Genomic DNA, 15,224 nt, shown 5'->3' on the forward strand with positions numbered 1-15,224 from the left:
CGGGGCCCGGCCCGCGCATCCGCGAGGGCGACTGCGCCGTGCTCAAGCGCGGCGACGTCCTCAAGGCGGCGGCCGTGCTGCGGCGGAGGTGAGCGGCCCGCCCGGCGGGAACGGGAACGGGAACGGGAACGGGCCGGTGCCGCGGCCTTGCGGCCGGCCCTCCCCTTGGGGTCTGCCGGGGCGGTTTGAGTGCGGGCCCTAAACCGGCTTTTTTCAAGCTTCTGACCGTTTTTTTTTTAACTTAATGGTGATAAACACACGGGTTGAATGGGAAGACGTTTTAATTCTCTTTATTAAAGTGTCCTAAATGGCACCGCTTTTCTGTCGTGCATTATTTAATTGCATTTGATGGTGCGAGTCATGGTGTGTTTAAAATATATATATATATAATATGAATTTCAGTCGTTGGTGAGCTGAGAGTTGCAGACAGCAACGAGCTCAGCCTTCCTGCCTGTCCTCAAAATGAACCGTTACTATAATAAGGCTATAATGAGCCTTAAATTGATAAGTTTTGACTCAAATGTGTGTGCGGCAGAGCTGCCACTGCCGGTTTCCCGTGACAAAAGTCTTGTTTCCTTGGTTGGCGAGGAGGGCTGCGTAGCTCAGCCTGGGAAGTCAAGGCTCTCTGGGTTCTTCTCTCGTTGCTGTATTCCTTCGTATCTATGAAGAAAGAAAAAAACATTGCAATGTAAATTAAAGGGATTTCTTGGGGGAGATCAAATATTTCTAGGATGCATTGCTCTTCCTGCTGCTTTCTTTTCCATATTCCTTTTATATTCATTTTTTTTCTTTGTTCTTTTCCCAGCCAGTTTCAATTTACTGTGAATTTGTTGTCAGTAGTTAACACATCACTTATTATGCTTGTCGTGTTTCCCTCAAGAACGTAGATGGAAAGGTCATAGATGAAGTTAAAGTTTATTTTCGACTGTTGTTGTGTTTTAAAATCCTGTCACCTATTCTCTTGGACATACTAAAGGTAATACTTTTAATATCATTAACTCTTTTCGTTATTTCAGAAAAATTATTTTTGAAAAGCAGTGGTTTTATCTGGATAATGCCATTGGACATTTATATGGAACTACATTTGAAGTAACTAGCGGTGGGAACCTCCAGCCGAAGCAAGAGATGGAAGAAACTGCCACAGGTATTTGGGAGGATTGGCTGATGTTTGGAAAAACTCGTGCCAATTAATCTGTTTCTTTGATACAACCAAAGATGATGGAAAATAAGCTTTCTATTAATCATTTGTTAACTTTCRTTACTTACATTTCTTCTGTCATAAAAAGTGCATGGTTTTGTCTTGATCTGCTGTTTTGCTAGTCGGTTGACAAAATTTTTTAATATTGGGAAAATTTGGAGTTTTAGTCTGTGTGAATACTGAAGTTTATTTTATATATTATATTTMACTGATTGCGCAGGCAGTATTATACAAGACCACTTTATTTGAAACTAAAATCTTACATTTCTCCAGCTTGAAAAACTATTTAGAGCTAGATTTTACAAATCTATATCCTTTTTCCTTAGAAACAAAAGAAGCAGGTACAGATAATCGTAACATAGTTGACGATGGAAAGTCTCAAAAACTGACTCATGATGACATAAAGGCTTTGAAGGACAAGGGTATTAAAGGACAGGTAACACTAAGGTTTTGGTCATTTCTGTGCTGCCTTGATGGTTCTATTTCAGTTTATGAATAGGCTGTTCTTTTTAATGGTGCATAGAMTTTGGTGCTTTTTCTTTGTTCTTCTGCTCAAGTCATGTTTTTCCTAAAGATCTGGTTTTATAAAAATGCAAAGCTTATTTTCAGAGAAAACTTCATGTAAGGTTGGCAACTTGGTCAATAGAGACCATAGGGAATGTAGTATGAATTTTTACTACATCTGAAGTCAGACAAAAAGGAACATAAAATAAGTTCAAAAATCTAATTTCTGCAATCAATTTAATTGTTTTTGCTTGCTTATAAGATTGGAAACTTCCATACCAGAAAAATTCCATACTAGATTCCATACTACTTATTTCTAAACTATAAACCTACTAAAGTCATATAATAATTAATGCACTCAAAGCTGTAGGAAGGTATTTGTACAAACACAAAACCGTTAGCAAGTAACATTATATATGTCATKCTCTCTCAGTCTGTCTCTAGGTGGTACCTACCAAACTCTGATGYGTGTATTTTATCTGCATCTCCAAAGTTTAAGAATATTCTCAAGGGACCAGTTCTGTGCTGTTAGCAAAAGGGTGTTGGGTTGGTTGGTTGGTTTTACCCCACCCTTTGTCAGCCAAGGCTGAATGTCAGTAACCCCCTGCAGTCAGTGACATTCTGCACCTATTATCAGACAAAATTCTCTCTCATCTTTGGTTTCCCCACTCTAATAAAAGAGATTGCTCATGCTTACATCAAGTTCATCTCCTCTTTGCGTCTCGCTCTTTGCTGCTGCTCTTGCCAGCAGCTGTTCTGCTTTTTGCCTGCTTAATAATGGATGGGTCCAAGCAGAAGTGCTGTTATGTTTCCATGGTTGAGCTGTTCCTGCTGTTACCGCTTTGGGAAGAATGGACTAATCAGTCTGATGGCTTTGACATTTTCTGCTCTCATTATCTGTGTTGGAAGATCCCTCTGGCTCTTCTGCTTGTCCTCAGCATGTCTAATGTCATACATCTACTGTATTGTTAATGCAGGTTATTAAATATCCTGCCTTGTTAATGGTGGTTTCTGAACTGTAGCTGTAAATTCATTTTTAGAGTGTGTTAATACTAGCAACAATAGACATTATTCTTTCATGAATATGTGGTAAGATTTGAGTTAATATCTTGAGAATAACATTGCTTTGTCAATTTAGAAATTCCTGTTTTTTTTTTTTTTTTTTAATAAAATAACCTCAGTGTTAATGGGGTTTCTTCAAGGTCAATTTTCCTGACAAAAGTCCTGGTGCTGTACTCAACTATAAGGCAAAAAAGACAAGATAGGCTGCTCCATTCTGTTAATAATAAATTTTAAGTGTTTGAAAGACCTCAAGAAATAGTGTCCTGAGAAATAGCAACTTCAAGAAATACTTGCATCAATATATTTTGTATTGCGTTCTTAAAACATACAGGAGATGCAATGTCCACCTCAAAAATTATCATTTTCTCATCCCTTCCCTAAATTCCTATTAGGCCAGGTTATACCATTGCTTTTCACACATGTTTAATAGGAGCTTCAGTTTTTAGGCACTGAATTACCTTGACCACAGCAACAAGAAACAGCAGTGGTTGTGCTGTTCTTTTGTTGCAGACATAGTCATAAAACCTGAGAAATTAAGCTCTTCTTGTGTTTGCATCTTAATGATCCTTCCAGCTGTAATCTAAAGAGTATGAGGAAGAAGGATTGGACTGACAAAGGGAGTATATTAGAACTAGGAGATGAGGAGACAAAAACTGGAATTCTTGGGCAAACACGAGAGCTTGAGAAGGAAAGAGTCATGAGGAGCGTTATAGGAAACAGTAAATGCTAAAGAGTCTGTCATCAAGCAAGGCAGTAGTAGAAGACTAGCATAAATTGAGACAAAGATAAGAAAGATGTCTGGTAAATAGTTAAGTATAGAGGAAGAGGAGGAGCAGACTGGACAAAAAGATGGAAAAAGATGTCTTGCTAGACTGAGACCCTGAATCAGGCTGAAACTCAGGCAGAAAGTTGCATTAAAGGAAATATTACATATGACACTACATCCCGTGCCTTACTTTTGTCAAATATTTTTGCCAATATAGCTTCACACAAAGCTTGATAATCTGTAGGCTCATAACTTTATGGGAACTGTTAGACTCAGCATATGTGTCATATACATAGCATTTATGCATGTCGTATATATGTCATTTTTTTCATAATATAAAATACAGTGTGTGTGTATATATATATATCAGTTATTCCATAGTAACTGGCCATAAATACAACTCTGCCTTCATTCTAAACACAGAATAATTAAAAATATCTAATCATTCTGAGAAAACAGGATTTTGTCTTTTCCTTCAGATTAAGCATGGGATAAGAACGTGAATATACAGAGGGCGCACAAAAAGAACTGAATAATAACTTGCTGATGCTCAACAGAACAATCCATCTTTTTCTTCATTTCTGGCCACAAAAGTCTCGTGTCTTGGTGTGCCAATTTAACATGAAGAACATAGGAACGTTTAAATTTTGTTTCGCCCCCATTTATACCTGATTTGGCATACTGAACAATCAGACAAGAACCAGCTCTGGTGAAAGGAAAGGCCGTTTATGTATAAATGCCCCAAGTTAAAAACTGGAAATAAACTTCCCACCTTGTTCTCACTTCTGCTCGTAGCACTTTTAGGGCGGTGTTAGTAACAATTATACCAATGTACATAGGAATTGGTATCTCATTTTAACATAGGAATTGGTATCTCATACCTTTCCTCACAAAATACCATTTCAAGGATCAACACTTTCACTTTGTCATTTTCATGTTGACACTATATAGTTAACATTTTTTTTAAAGCATATAATTAAATTTCTTTGTAGAGCCAGGACAGTTTTCTTCCTTTTCCTGTTTATTTGTCATTAAATGTCAGAAGTTGTTAATGGTGTATATGCTTCTCTAGTGGAAGAAAAAGTTTTCAGTGTTTGGTTTTTTATATACTGTATGTGAATAAGAAATAAATACAGACTATAATAAAAAATTCTCTTTTCAAAGGAAATAGTTCAACAGTTGATAGAGAACAGTACAACATTCCGAGACAAAACAGAATTTTCTCAGGATAAATACATAAAGAAGAAGAAGAAAAAGTAAGTTAATTRCAGGTATGGAAAACGTTTACTAGTTCTCCAACTTGTTTAGTTTGAAATACAAATATTCCTATGTTTTTTCTTGCAGATATGAAGCAGTTATTACAATTGTAAGACCTTCCACTCGCATTCTTTCAACAATGTATTATGCAAGGGAGCCTGGAAAAATTAAGTAAGTTTTCATTTTTACTTTCAAATTATAATGGAAATAAGTTTTTAATAACATATTTCAACAYACCTACATTACATACTGAGCATATAAGGCTCATAACATATGTTCTTTTTTCCCATTAATGGAAATACTGTAATCTTAATAAAAAATAACGTGATACGAAAAATGAATTGATGAGCTATTGCTGCAAACAAGGGAAAAAATCTCCTTTACATGCAAGATTGACTCTTACCACTTCCCTGCTGCAACTATCTTACAAATTACCTCCTTAGACACTATATATTTACAGTTAAGTCATTTCTCATCTTTTGTTGGTCAATGGGATATTGTATCTGTTTTCTGTCAAAGCAAAACAAGTGACCTACCAGAAATGGGGGTTTTTGCCTTTGAAGGGAAAAAAAATCCAATCAGGTTATACAGAAGTCCTCAGAATTTAAAGAGTTGAAGTTAATAGGGAGAAAGGAGATCTAGCTGCATTTGATTTTCACTTACCTGAATAGATTAAGATGGACTGAAATCATGACTGCTAGTTGTGATATTTATGGTTTCTAAGCTTCTTTTCCTTCTTCCCCTTTSTTTTTTGCTTGATTTTACATCTGTCTATTAAGAGTAGTTGAAAGCTCTTCAGCCATCACAGCCTCTTCAGTGCCTGTCCAGCAGTCAGCTCTGTTTCATTTTGATTCCTGATTCAGGTTTGTGGTGCTGTACTGCCAAACGGATGAGAAACACAAAGGATATGTTATTCAGTTAGGGAAAAAACCCTTAGAGACTATTTTTTTTCTTTACAAAGTTAACATGTCATAGAATTTAGAACAAAATGTAAAGAAATTGAGAGAGACTTGGTTTGACTGACACAGCATGAGATGTGCAATTTAGCATCAAACCAAATTATCTCCCACTTCTACTGTTGTCCATAAAACATAACACCCATCACTTCATGTTTGCCGTGGCTCTATTGCTTCTTTATTACCAGATGATTAAGTATAAATTTCTGCACAGTAACTGTCAAGACCGCTGATACAGAMCTACTACTGTCTGTAATCCAGCCTTTGGTGACAGCTCCCTGAGCTGTATGCACAGTATTTCTAACCTTAAGGAAAATTCATTTGGCATTTCTTAAAACATTCTTGTGTCCCAGCCATTTGCGATACGACACTCTGGCTCAGATGCTGACGTTRGGAAACGTCCACGCGGGCAACAAGATGATCATCGTGGAGACGTGTGCGGGGCTCGTGCTGGGTGCCCTGATGGAGAGAATGGGAGGTAGGTGACGGGGTGGCTTTAATAATAGGCAGAATGAGGGTTTATTTGAAGCTTTATTTCAAAATGAGCTCATCTGTGATGCTTCTGAGAAGTATTTCTAAATATTTTGTGGATTTTAAAATCTGCTGTCTCCAGCATTCAGACTGATATTTGTAATTCCATAAAGGTGTATTTTGCACGTTTCAGTTACAGTGTCCCCAACTTATTTTTCTTAATAGTGAAAAAAKAATGTATGTACCTGTTTCTGTCTTATGCTACCATAATACCATTGTGTTCAGATGTGACTACAAGGAGCTTGTATATAGATTCTTCCCTAGGGCTTCTAAGATGAAATTACTAGAAAAGAGGAATGGTAACACTGTGATCCAGATAGACATCGGTGTTGAAACTGATGTCCTGGATCATGTCCACATTATCAGAGAGTTAACAGCAGCATAGTGTACATTTTAGCAACGGCACATGATATTTTTGGAGCATATTCTAGTAGAATTTTGGCTTGTTTTTATTTCTCAAACTCAGTAAACTAGTTACTTTTTAAATTGTAATGGGGCACTAGAAGTGACTAGAGGCTTCCACAAGCCTGAGTGGGTAGAAAGGAAAAGCAGACAAAATAAGCTGCAATTTCAGTACAGCTATTGAAAAGATCTTTTAAATATGTTTAAAAATATGACATCTTTTCCAGTAGAGGTATAATATGGATGGTTAAAGAAGTTCCACTCTATTAAATCTGTGAAATTAGTTTTTAGTTTTAATCAAAAGCACTCCRTAGGTTTAAGTAACTAATGTTGTAGAAAATATGAGTATTTTTAATTCTAAACAAAAGTGGCTTCTCTAATGATTTATCACTGCTTATTTTGTTCCATTCTGATGCTAAATACCTGTTTAATATGTGCATAGTCTTTGACTTACCATGTGCTTCTGAGCTGCAGTAACTGTTGTCCTTCCAATAGAATCCCACCTTCAATTGTACCTCAACAGCCTGTTAAATTTGAAAAAAAAAAGTGGATTAAGAGCAAGCATCTTAGTTACTGTTCTTAAATCTGCTTAGTTGCTCCCAGAAGTTCAGGCTTGTTTATGGATCTAACGTGTTTTTGTTTATTTTGCTGTCACAGGCTATGGCTCCATTATTCAGATGTACCCAGGAGGGGGACCTGTTAGAGCTGCCACCAGTTGTTTTGGTTTTCCAAAAACTTTTTTTGATCRTCTTCATGAATTTCCTCTCAGCAAAGTGGATAGTCTTCTCTCTGGAACGTTTTCCACAGAGAGCCTGCCTTCAGAACCAGAAGATAACGCAGTAGTAGAAGAAGAGAGCAATGGCTCAGTCGATGAGAAGCAGCCTTCTGTGCAGGAAACAGAAGAGGAATCCATTAGGGAAACAGCTATGGAGAGGGATCAAATAGAAGAGCCAGAAACAATGGACATGAATGCTGAAGATACAGGATTTAAAGAAAACCAGGGAAAAGAAAACAAAGAAAATGTAAGAATGCTTAGTATGGCTGTTTTAAGCATTACAATATCAATACACTTAAACTCTGCTGTCTGAATCAGGCGAGTTTGAATATAATGTATTTTAAAATGGAAACGTGAAAGTTGTGTTACATTGAGAGGAGATGCAGAACATGAGCGTTGAGTCCACTCAGTATCAATCCAAATATGTAACTACCAGTTAAACTTGGTTTTTCAAAGGTTCGGGAAAAGCAAAGAAGACAACAGGAGAGAAGGAAAAAGCTGATAGAAGCTGCTGCTTTGTTGAAAGAGAARAATGCTGATGGGTGAGTATGCTGAAAAATTGTTTGGTTTGAATGTGCATCTACACAGAATAACTGAAACAATAAAGGCAAGCCACACATGTTGTGCATCCACTGTTTTGTCCTTACCTGGCTGCAGCTTCTTCTTGTCGTTTACAGGGTTAGAGATTTTCTGATCTAAAAGTCATCAGGAAATATCAAAAAACAAACCTATTGAAAAATGAAAAGAATTAGAAGGTAGAATTTTTGATAAAATTATTTCAAGTAAATATCACAGGATTATAATTAGGAAATAGTGTGAGGTCTTGAGCTTAACTAAACCATAACTATGTGAGTTCTGTTTGTTTGTTTTAGAAATTCTTTTTTTTTTAATGCAGGAAAAATGCTCGACCTCGTTCAGTCTGTATTAGTGAGGACTGATTGATCCAAATGATCAATTTTTGCTTAAGGATTTAATACCAAAACTATAAAGTATATTCCTAGAAATTCAGACTGATGATAGTTTATAGACCTGTTGATGAGGGTGAATTTCTCATGAAATGCTTAGCAAGCACTGAAGTGATTTGAGTCAATCAGGTAGTGTTGGTTTTAATCAACTTTACATGCTCACTTTTCTTCCAGAGGCTGGGAGGAGATAGAGACCTGTGCACTAGAACAAAAAGTAATTTCAGCTGCTTTAGCTCCTTAGAAAGAGAGCTGTTCAACTTGGGTAAATTTTAATATATGTGTATTGGTTATTCTTCAGTTTGCATTTAACTTTTGTTTTGACTGTCAAATGTTGCAGCTAATGCCCATTCATATTTTAGGATAGGCCATCAAGCATGTTAAACTTGTAGAATTTGTCTTTTATATGACTATTCAGACAACAACCTCTTTCTGAATAATAAAATCTGTTAGAGGTTTTATAAGGAGTACTTAAAATCTGTTTGGCAGCAGCAGCATTAATAATGGCTGCAGATGATTATTAAACTGCCTGAAGTGTGTTTTGGTTTTTTACCACCTGCAGTCATCTCATTAATTACTGTTTGTGTGTGGTCTGGTAGAGCTAAAATGAATACCTGGCTTTATTTGATTCTTTGATTCTCCATTATAAAATTCAGTATATTCAGTTTTTGAGTGTATTCAAAATTGAGGAGGTCCGTTTAGTCTTTTGTGTTTCTGCTTGCTATTAGGTTCTATTTTTCACTTGTTTTCGATCATTTCTATGCTTTTTGCTGTTAACAACAAATTATGTATTTGAAGGGTTCTTGCTCTAGCAGCTCTGGAGCATGATAGGAGGCAAAGAGCAGCTCCTAGCTGCCCGTAGGCAGCTGAGCCCAGATGGCTCGGCCAGAAACCAGCCCCTTTAGTCATTTGTCTTCATAGCTCCCCACCATTTGGTTAGATCAAGATCCCCAGGGTACATACTGGGAAGTCACTGGGAAGGCAACAAAATTGGCATGGAAAAAAGGCATGGGAAGGCTCACACTGATGACTTGGCCACCACTTGAGTAAAGGAGGTGAGAGGTTTGCTTTGCAGGAGGAAAAGGAAAAGGAGAAGTGAAAGTTATTTAACTGGAGAGATAGGGACAGAGCTTCAAGGTTGATTGTCAGAAGAATGAAAAAATGGTAAAGATATTTGCCAAATTCAGGAGAATAACATTAAGTATTAATGTTGAAAATACACTTTTAATAGAAACTTACACATATTGTAACTTTCTGTCCTATTACATAAGAGTGTATTGAAGCTATTGCAGTTCTGTCCRTGAAAATTTCTCCAATTCTGTTTGTGAGAGTTAAAATTGGATTTTGAGGGGAAAAAGGCAAGCATTCATGAGGGATTTGGGGTTTTACTTAAAAAAAAAAGGAAAAAATGAATAGGCAAAGATAGAATATTGCATTTTCAGATATGATAAAAGTAGAATTTGTTTTTAAGGTCTCTGCTGTGCTCAGAACCTGCCTGTGCACCATCCCTTTGCCTTCCCTGTCCTTCCTGCACCCCTCCCACCCATTGCATCCATTTGCAGCGCGGCCGGACCGCCCGCTGGCACCAGTATGTGCTGCCATATGGGGGAACAGCCTGGAATCTCTCCGGTGCTCCCGCAGCTCCCATTTACCTTCCTGTTGCCTGGCAGAGCTCCCGCAGCCGCAGCCATCCAGGCCTTCTGTGTGAGACTGTGCACTCCTTCAGCTCCCCTTGCTTAGCTCCAGAGCACACAGCCACGGAGATGGGGAYTTGAAGGGGGTCTCCAGCCTGCAAGGCCACCTCCTGCAGAAAACCAAAGTGCAAATACCCCTAGAATCAATTTTTTAACAAAAACAAATTTAGAGGAACATCAGTTGTTTTACCTCCCCTTCGTTAGCCAAGTCACTCCGTGTATGTTCCACTGGAGGACAAATACCAATGGGTGAGACATAATGTCTGTCCTCTAGAAAAATAGTATAAAAAAAGCTGTTCTTTSACCAGAGAGATGATTTACTGACCAGCCGATTCATTCCTTGAAATATTCTTTTCCTTTTTTGCATTTTGTTTGTTTGAGGGTTTTGGGGTTTTTTTGGGGGTGGTTATGTTAAAACTTTAGATATCTGTAAAGAATCTTGAACAGCTTTAAGTTATATTCCACTATTAAAATGAGGATATGTGGAAAAAAACCTAGAAGCCTTGGAAKTGGCAAGGACATGATTTCTTTTAAATTTTGATTTTTTTGAGCAGTTTGATTTTTAGTCCAGCCCACTGAGGGGTTGTTTTCTCTTTATTTAAAGTATCTTCATATAAAACTGCATACCCTGAAGATTATCTAGGCTTAGATAGCCCTGGCCAAGGCTACATTGCATGGGAAAAATAGCAGTACAAAACTTGAAGTATGTTTGGGCAGCCGTCTTGGGAGCAGGAAAAGCAGGATGCAAGTTCCTAGGATCATAAGAATTATTCTGGAGCTCACAAGGAGTTGAAGCAAGTGCCTCTGCAGTGTGATTGCTCTTCTGCTCTGTAGGGAACGAGCTTTTTATCCTCGTGATTATGCAAGCAGGAAACTATCACTCTTTGTTTTACGTTCCAGGGTTTGCTAAAGCCATCAAAACATAACGATGAGCAACATTCATGCTGGAGTTGATGCACTGGTCCAACTTAGAGGAGATATTACTTAGTTTCCTGCTTCTGTCATCCGTTCACTAACGTGCATGGAATTTCTTTTACAGGTTAATTGTAGCCAGCAAATTTCATCCCACTCCTTTATTACTTTCTTTACTGGAATTTGTTGCTCCTTCGAGGCCTTTTGTTGTCTATTGCCAATATAAAGAGGTAAATCAATTTTGTTATTCGAGTTGTTATATTTTAAATCTAAGACCATTTTGCTGTATAACTTTCTATTTTTTTTTATTATTTTTTTAAAGCCATTATTAGAATGTTACACAAAACTAAGGGAAAGAGGGGGTGTTATTAACCTCAAGTTGTCTGAAACCTGGCTCCGAAGCTACCAGGTAAGAACTACAGTAAGCAGCTATCAAAACTGCATGAATGCTGGGGAGGGAAATACTGAAAACATTTTGGGGGAATTGAGTGAAACTACCTATAAATTTGTATTGATACAAAGCAAGATGAAAATACTCTGAGGAATTTGAATGCTTCACTGCAACACTTTGAGTAGAAAAACTCCATTTGCTTCTGTCAAAACATTTCGTTAAAATGCTTGATGAAATAAAAAGGCAGCACACTGACAAATCTAATAATTGTGCTGTTTTAGCAGCTCCCCTAAAGTGAGATACAGTCTAACAGAGTGGAAGAGAAATGCAGCTAAGTGTTACGCTTGTTATTAATTCCCAATTGGGGTGATAACTTAAAACTAAATTGGATGTCTTGCTGYCTAATTTTGTAGCCTCAAAAGGGTGATGAATTCCATAGTCAGTGTTTTCACRTACGTTTTCTGCAATGAGAAGATGATTCAGGTGTTGGAAACTAAATAATGAAAATGTGACCGGGTAGAGGGGGACTCTCATGTGGAAAAATGAAAGTCAGTTTGGCCAATGCAGGGAGAGGGGATTTAAAAATGGGAAATAAGGGATTTAATGGGATTTAAAAGTAAGAGACATCGCATATTTTAAGCTTTTAAGCTTTGCCCAATTAAACRACCTGATAGGCCCGGATAGGTTGGCTCTTTGCAGACAACTTGTTCTCCTTGTGCGTTTGAAAAGGTCTTACCAGATCGAAGTCATCCGAAGCTGACGATGAGCGGAGGCGGAGGGTTCCTGCTCTCCGGTATTACCGTCGTCTCCGATAGGAGCAAATCGGACTCGGGCAGTTTGGAAGAGCTGAAAACTGAGGAGCCGGCATCTAAAAAACGGAAAGTTCAAGACCTTCATTGCTAACATGTGCAGAATTGATCTGCTTTTCGGATCTCAGRAGTCGAAAGGAAAGTAACTCATGCACTTTCTGTGCTTTTGACAGCATAGAAATAATACCTGTCATCCRTCTGTCAGCAGAAGCTGAGGGTTTGTGGTGTAGGGAGGATTGTCCTCCTCCCCTTACCCGCTACACAATCAGGTGGGGAAAAACCCTTCTCAGTAAAGCTCTGTCAAACACCACACTGAAAACACGAACAGCAGAAGAGCTGGTGATCACGCCGAGAAGGTGACCTGGGGAGGAGAGAAAGCGCCAGCGAAACCAGGCGGTCTGTTCGTGGCCAGAAGCAGAGGTGAAGGAGCTCTCAGAAGGGTCTCACTCAGCTCCTTGTCAGACCAGCATCAAGGTGAAATATTTTGTACAGTGATCTGCTCCGTGTTCTGGTACGGAATCCCCCTATGTTCAGTCAATATCTTAATGAAGTAGGAAAACAGCAGAAACACTGCGTTTCTCTCTCCAACAGGAAAGCAAACAAAAAACTTAAACCAGCACTTTACAGCCTGGTGCCATATTTCTGGAAATAAATGTACGTTTGTAAATTAAAATCCTAAATATTTAAACAGTGTCTTTTTCCTGAAATTTGTTTTTAAGATAAATTTGAGAAGCAAAAATGTTCTGTGTGTATATATATATTTATTTTACTGATTTACTTTTCATAAAGTGTGTAAAGTGTGGCTTCTTTTCTTTTAAAATTTTGCCTTTGTTYCACTTAAACTGCAGGGTATTTTCCCATTTTTTTTTCCTTAGTAGTTATTTTTTGGGGAAGTAAAACAGTCCGGCAGGAGCCTTGGGAAAATACCCTTCTCTGTGCAAAAGGGCCCTTGGCCGGGGCCCATGTGGGAGCCCAGAGAGGCAGTGGGAGCTTTATGTTCCTGAGCTTTACACCTCCTTTGGGATCAAGTAATGAGGATTTGCAGAGCTGTAAAATGTTGTAGAGTGGCGGGAATAATGCACTTGTTAGCTCAAAATAAAACAAGGGTTACATTTTGTGGAAAAAAAGCAGGTTCATAGATTCCCCAAACAGGTACAGGAGATACTAGGATTAAAAGTAGACAAAAACTCCCCTTTTCTAATTTTTGCAACCTTCTAATCCCTTTTCTGTTTGCATAAAAAGCTTTTTCTTCTATTATGTGGAAAAAACAGACGTGGAGAGGTTAGAATGATGCAGAGGAGGCTGCAGGTCAGCGAAAGGCAAGAAAATAGAAACCTCTGTGCTCCAGGAGACCAAACTGAGGCAGAAGGCGACTCCTTTTTCAGTGTTTCTTACCTGTGGAGCAAACACACAAAGCTGCTCTGCCACATCACTGWGCTGGTAGGTATTGGATGTTATATTTACAGCCCTGTCAAGGTAGAAAAGCTTGCACAGCATTAGGTTAAGCAACTAGCCTATATTTAGCATCCTGCTTCTTGTCAGGATTGCTTACAAACTAGGAAAAATCCCATTGTATGTTTTGTTTGTGTAATAAGAAACAGCCTCAAAAGAGCCAATATTGGAACTCTTAGAATGATTTTAAACCAAAGTAACTGTCTTAAGTGAAATTAACACTAATAGTTTTTCAATATTGAATCTTGTCACTTGTTTTTAAAATGTGGCGTAATGATTCTAACAATGAAAGATGATAAGAAACCGACTATCAAGCAATTAATAAAAAACATAATGTTATAGATAATAAACATTTTATAGATAACTCCAATAGAGAAGCCAACAACATGCAATCTAGGATTGTCTGAAACGAGGGAATTTTAACATTTCTACAAGTAATAAATTGAGGGGAGGAGAAGAACAGAGAACAAGAGYAGAACAGAGAAGGGAACAGATGTAACTGTAACAAAGCTCTTGGCACCCCAGTGAATGGTAAGTTAGCAGAAAATGCTTCTATTTTGATAGTTATCCCAGAATACCACAGACTTCAACTGTACCAGTACTGACCACAAAGAATTCCTTTTTGTTCTTATTATATTACTATTTATTATTATTACAGTCGCTTCAGAGCTTCCAAGATAAAAASGGCGACTTAATGGGTGCTTTAAGTCAATGGTGCAGCCAATAAGGGGTTTGAATACACCCCTTCAAAGCATATTAAGCAAAATACTACTGACTCATGAAGAGTAGTTTTGCCAAAGTTGTGCTTCTTTAATAGTCATTGCTACAATTACCTAATAAAACCCCCTTTAAAAAGTGGGATTTTAGTTTCTGTGCTACAACTAAAACCCTTCCTAGATGTTTTTTCTCAGACATGCTTTCTTCAGTAGAGCATCTGAAGAAAGAAAATTAGGACAAACACAGCAGCTATAGTACTTACTCATACCAGGTCCAGTACTGCAGGTGTTGCAGGTAGCAAAGCAGGTATTTTTTTAGCTGAACCACATTATTTCCTTCATTACTGTTGCTGGAAAAGCCTGGTGTGATCCTGGCCCTGCTGGTCAGCACCTCTGTCAGCTGCTGAGCACCAGGATTTGGGTCTTCACACGCCTTAAGGAAGCTGAAATCCTTCACTGCAACCACATGCCGTAGATGTGGAACCAGCATCTCACCAAGTATTTTCACAGTGACTTGCTCTGCAGTTCCTCAAGGAGCCTATTTGTGTGTTAATGACCAGGTGGATTGAATGAGTTATGCTGGGGCCCTTTATTGCTCCTGTGACTCACTTCAATTCCATACAGACTACTGCTCTCCCGGGGCATTAATAGAGGAACTGAAGGCATTGTCGCAACAGAATAAAACTGGAGAAGTTACCTGAAACGGAGCCCTGGGTCTTTGGAGTAACTGAAATTAATCAGAGGGTGGTTTCTTTCTGCTGTGCAGAAGATGATAATCATGATTATGGGCAATGATCCATAGGATCCCCCAGCTGCTGCTGCCCCAGAGCCCATCCC

General features: G+C 38.3%; 1 protein-coding gene and 1 long non-coding RNA gene across 3 annotated transcripts; one reads left to right on the forward strand and one right to left on the reverse strand.

Moving 5' to 3' along the window:
• The first annotated feature begins 50 nt into the window (after window positions 1-50).
• On the forward strand, window positions 51-12,807 carry TRMT6 (tRNA methyltransferase 6). Of its 2 annotated transcripts, XM_026034011.1 has the most exons (9): window positions 1,104-1,144; window positions 4,695-4,786; window positions 4,875-4,958; window positions 6,097-6,221; window positions 7,334-7,698; window positions 7,908-7,993; window positions 11,147-11,249; window positions 11,342-11,428; window positions 12,140-12,807. In XM_026034011.1, the coding sequence occupies exons 3-9, from the start codon at window positions 4,927-4,929 to the stop codon at window positions 12,311-12,313; spliced, it is 972 nt and encodes a 323-aa protein (XP_025889796.1). In that variant the 5' UTR covers window positions 1,104-1,144; window positions 4,695-4,786; window positions 4,875-4,926; the 3' UTR covers window positions 12,314-12,807. The 2 variants fall into 2 exon arrangements, with proteins under 2 accessions (XP_025889795.1, XP_025889796.1); XM_026034010.1 differs by lacking the exons at window positions 11,147-11,249; window positions 11,342-11,428; window positions 12,140-12,807 and adding exons at window positions 51-88; window positions 1,525-1,634 and having other exon boundaries at window positions 1,017-1,144; window positions 7,908-7,997.
• Window positions 11,489-12,270, reverse strand: LOC112942952. The gene is made up of 2 exons (XR_003248494.1): window positions 12,147-12,270; window positions 11,489-11,871 (listed from the first exon to the last, which is right to left on the reverse strand). It is a non-coding gene; the product is annotated as an uncharacterized LOC112942952 (long non-coding RNA).
• Window positions 12,808-15,224: the final 2,417 nt, after the last annotated feature.

Source organism: Nothoprocta perdicaria, unplaced genomic scaffold, assembly GCF_003342845.1.
Source record: "Nothoprocta perdicaria isolate Ctin4 unplaced genomic scaffold, notPer1 scaffold_138, whole genome shotgun sequence".
Taxonomy (NCBI): domain Eukaryota; kingdom Metazoa; phylum Chordata; class Aves; order Tinamiformes; family Tinamidae; genus Nothoprocta; species Nothoprocta perdicaria.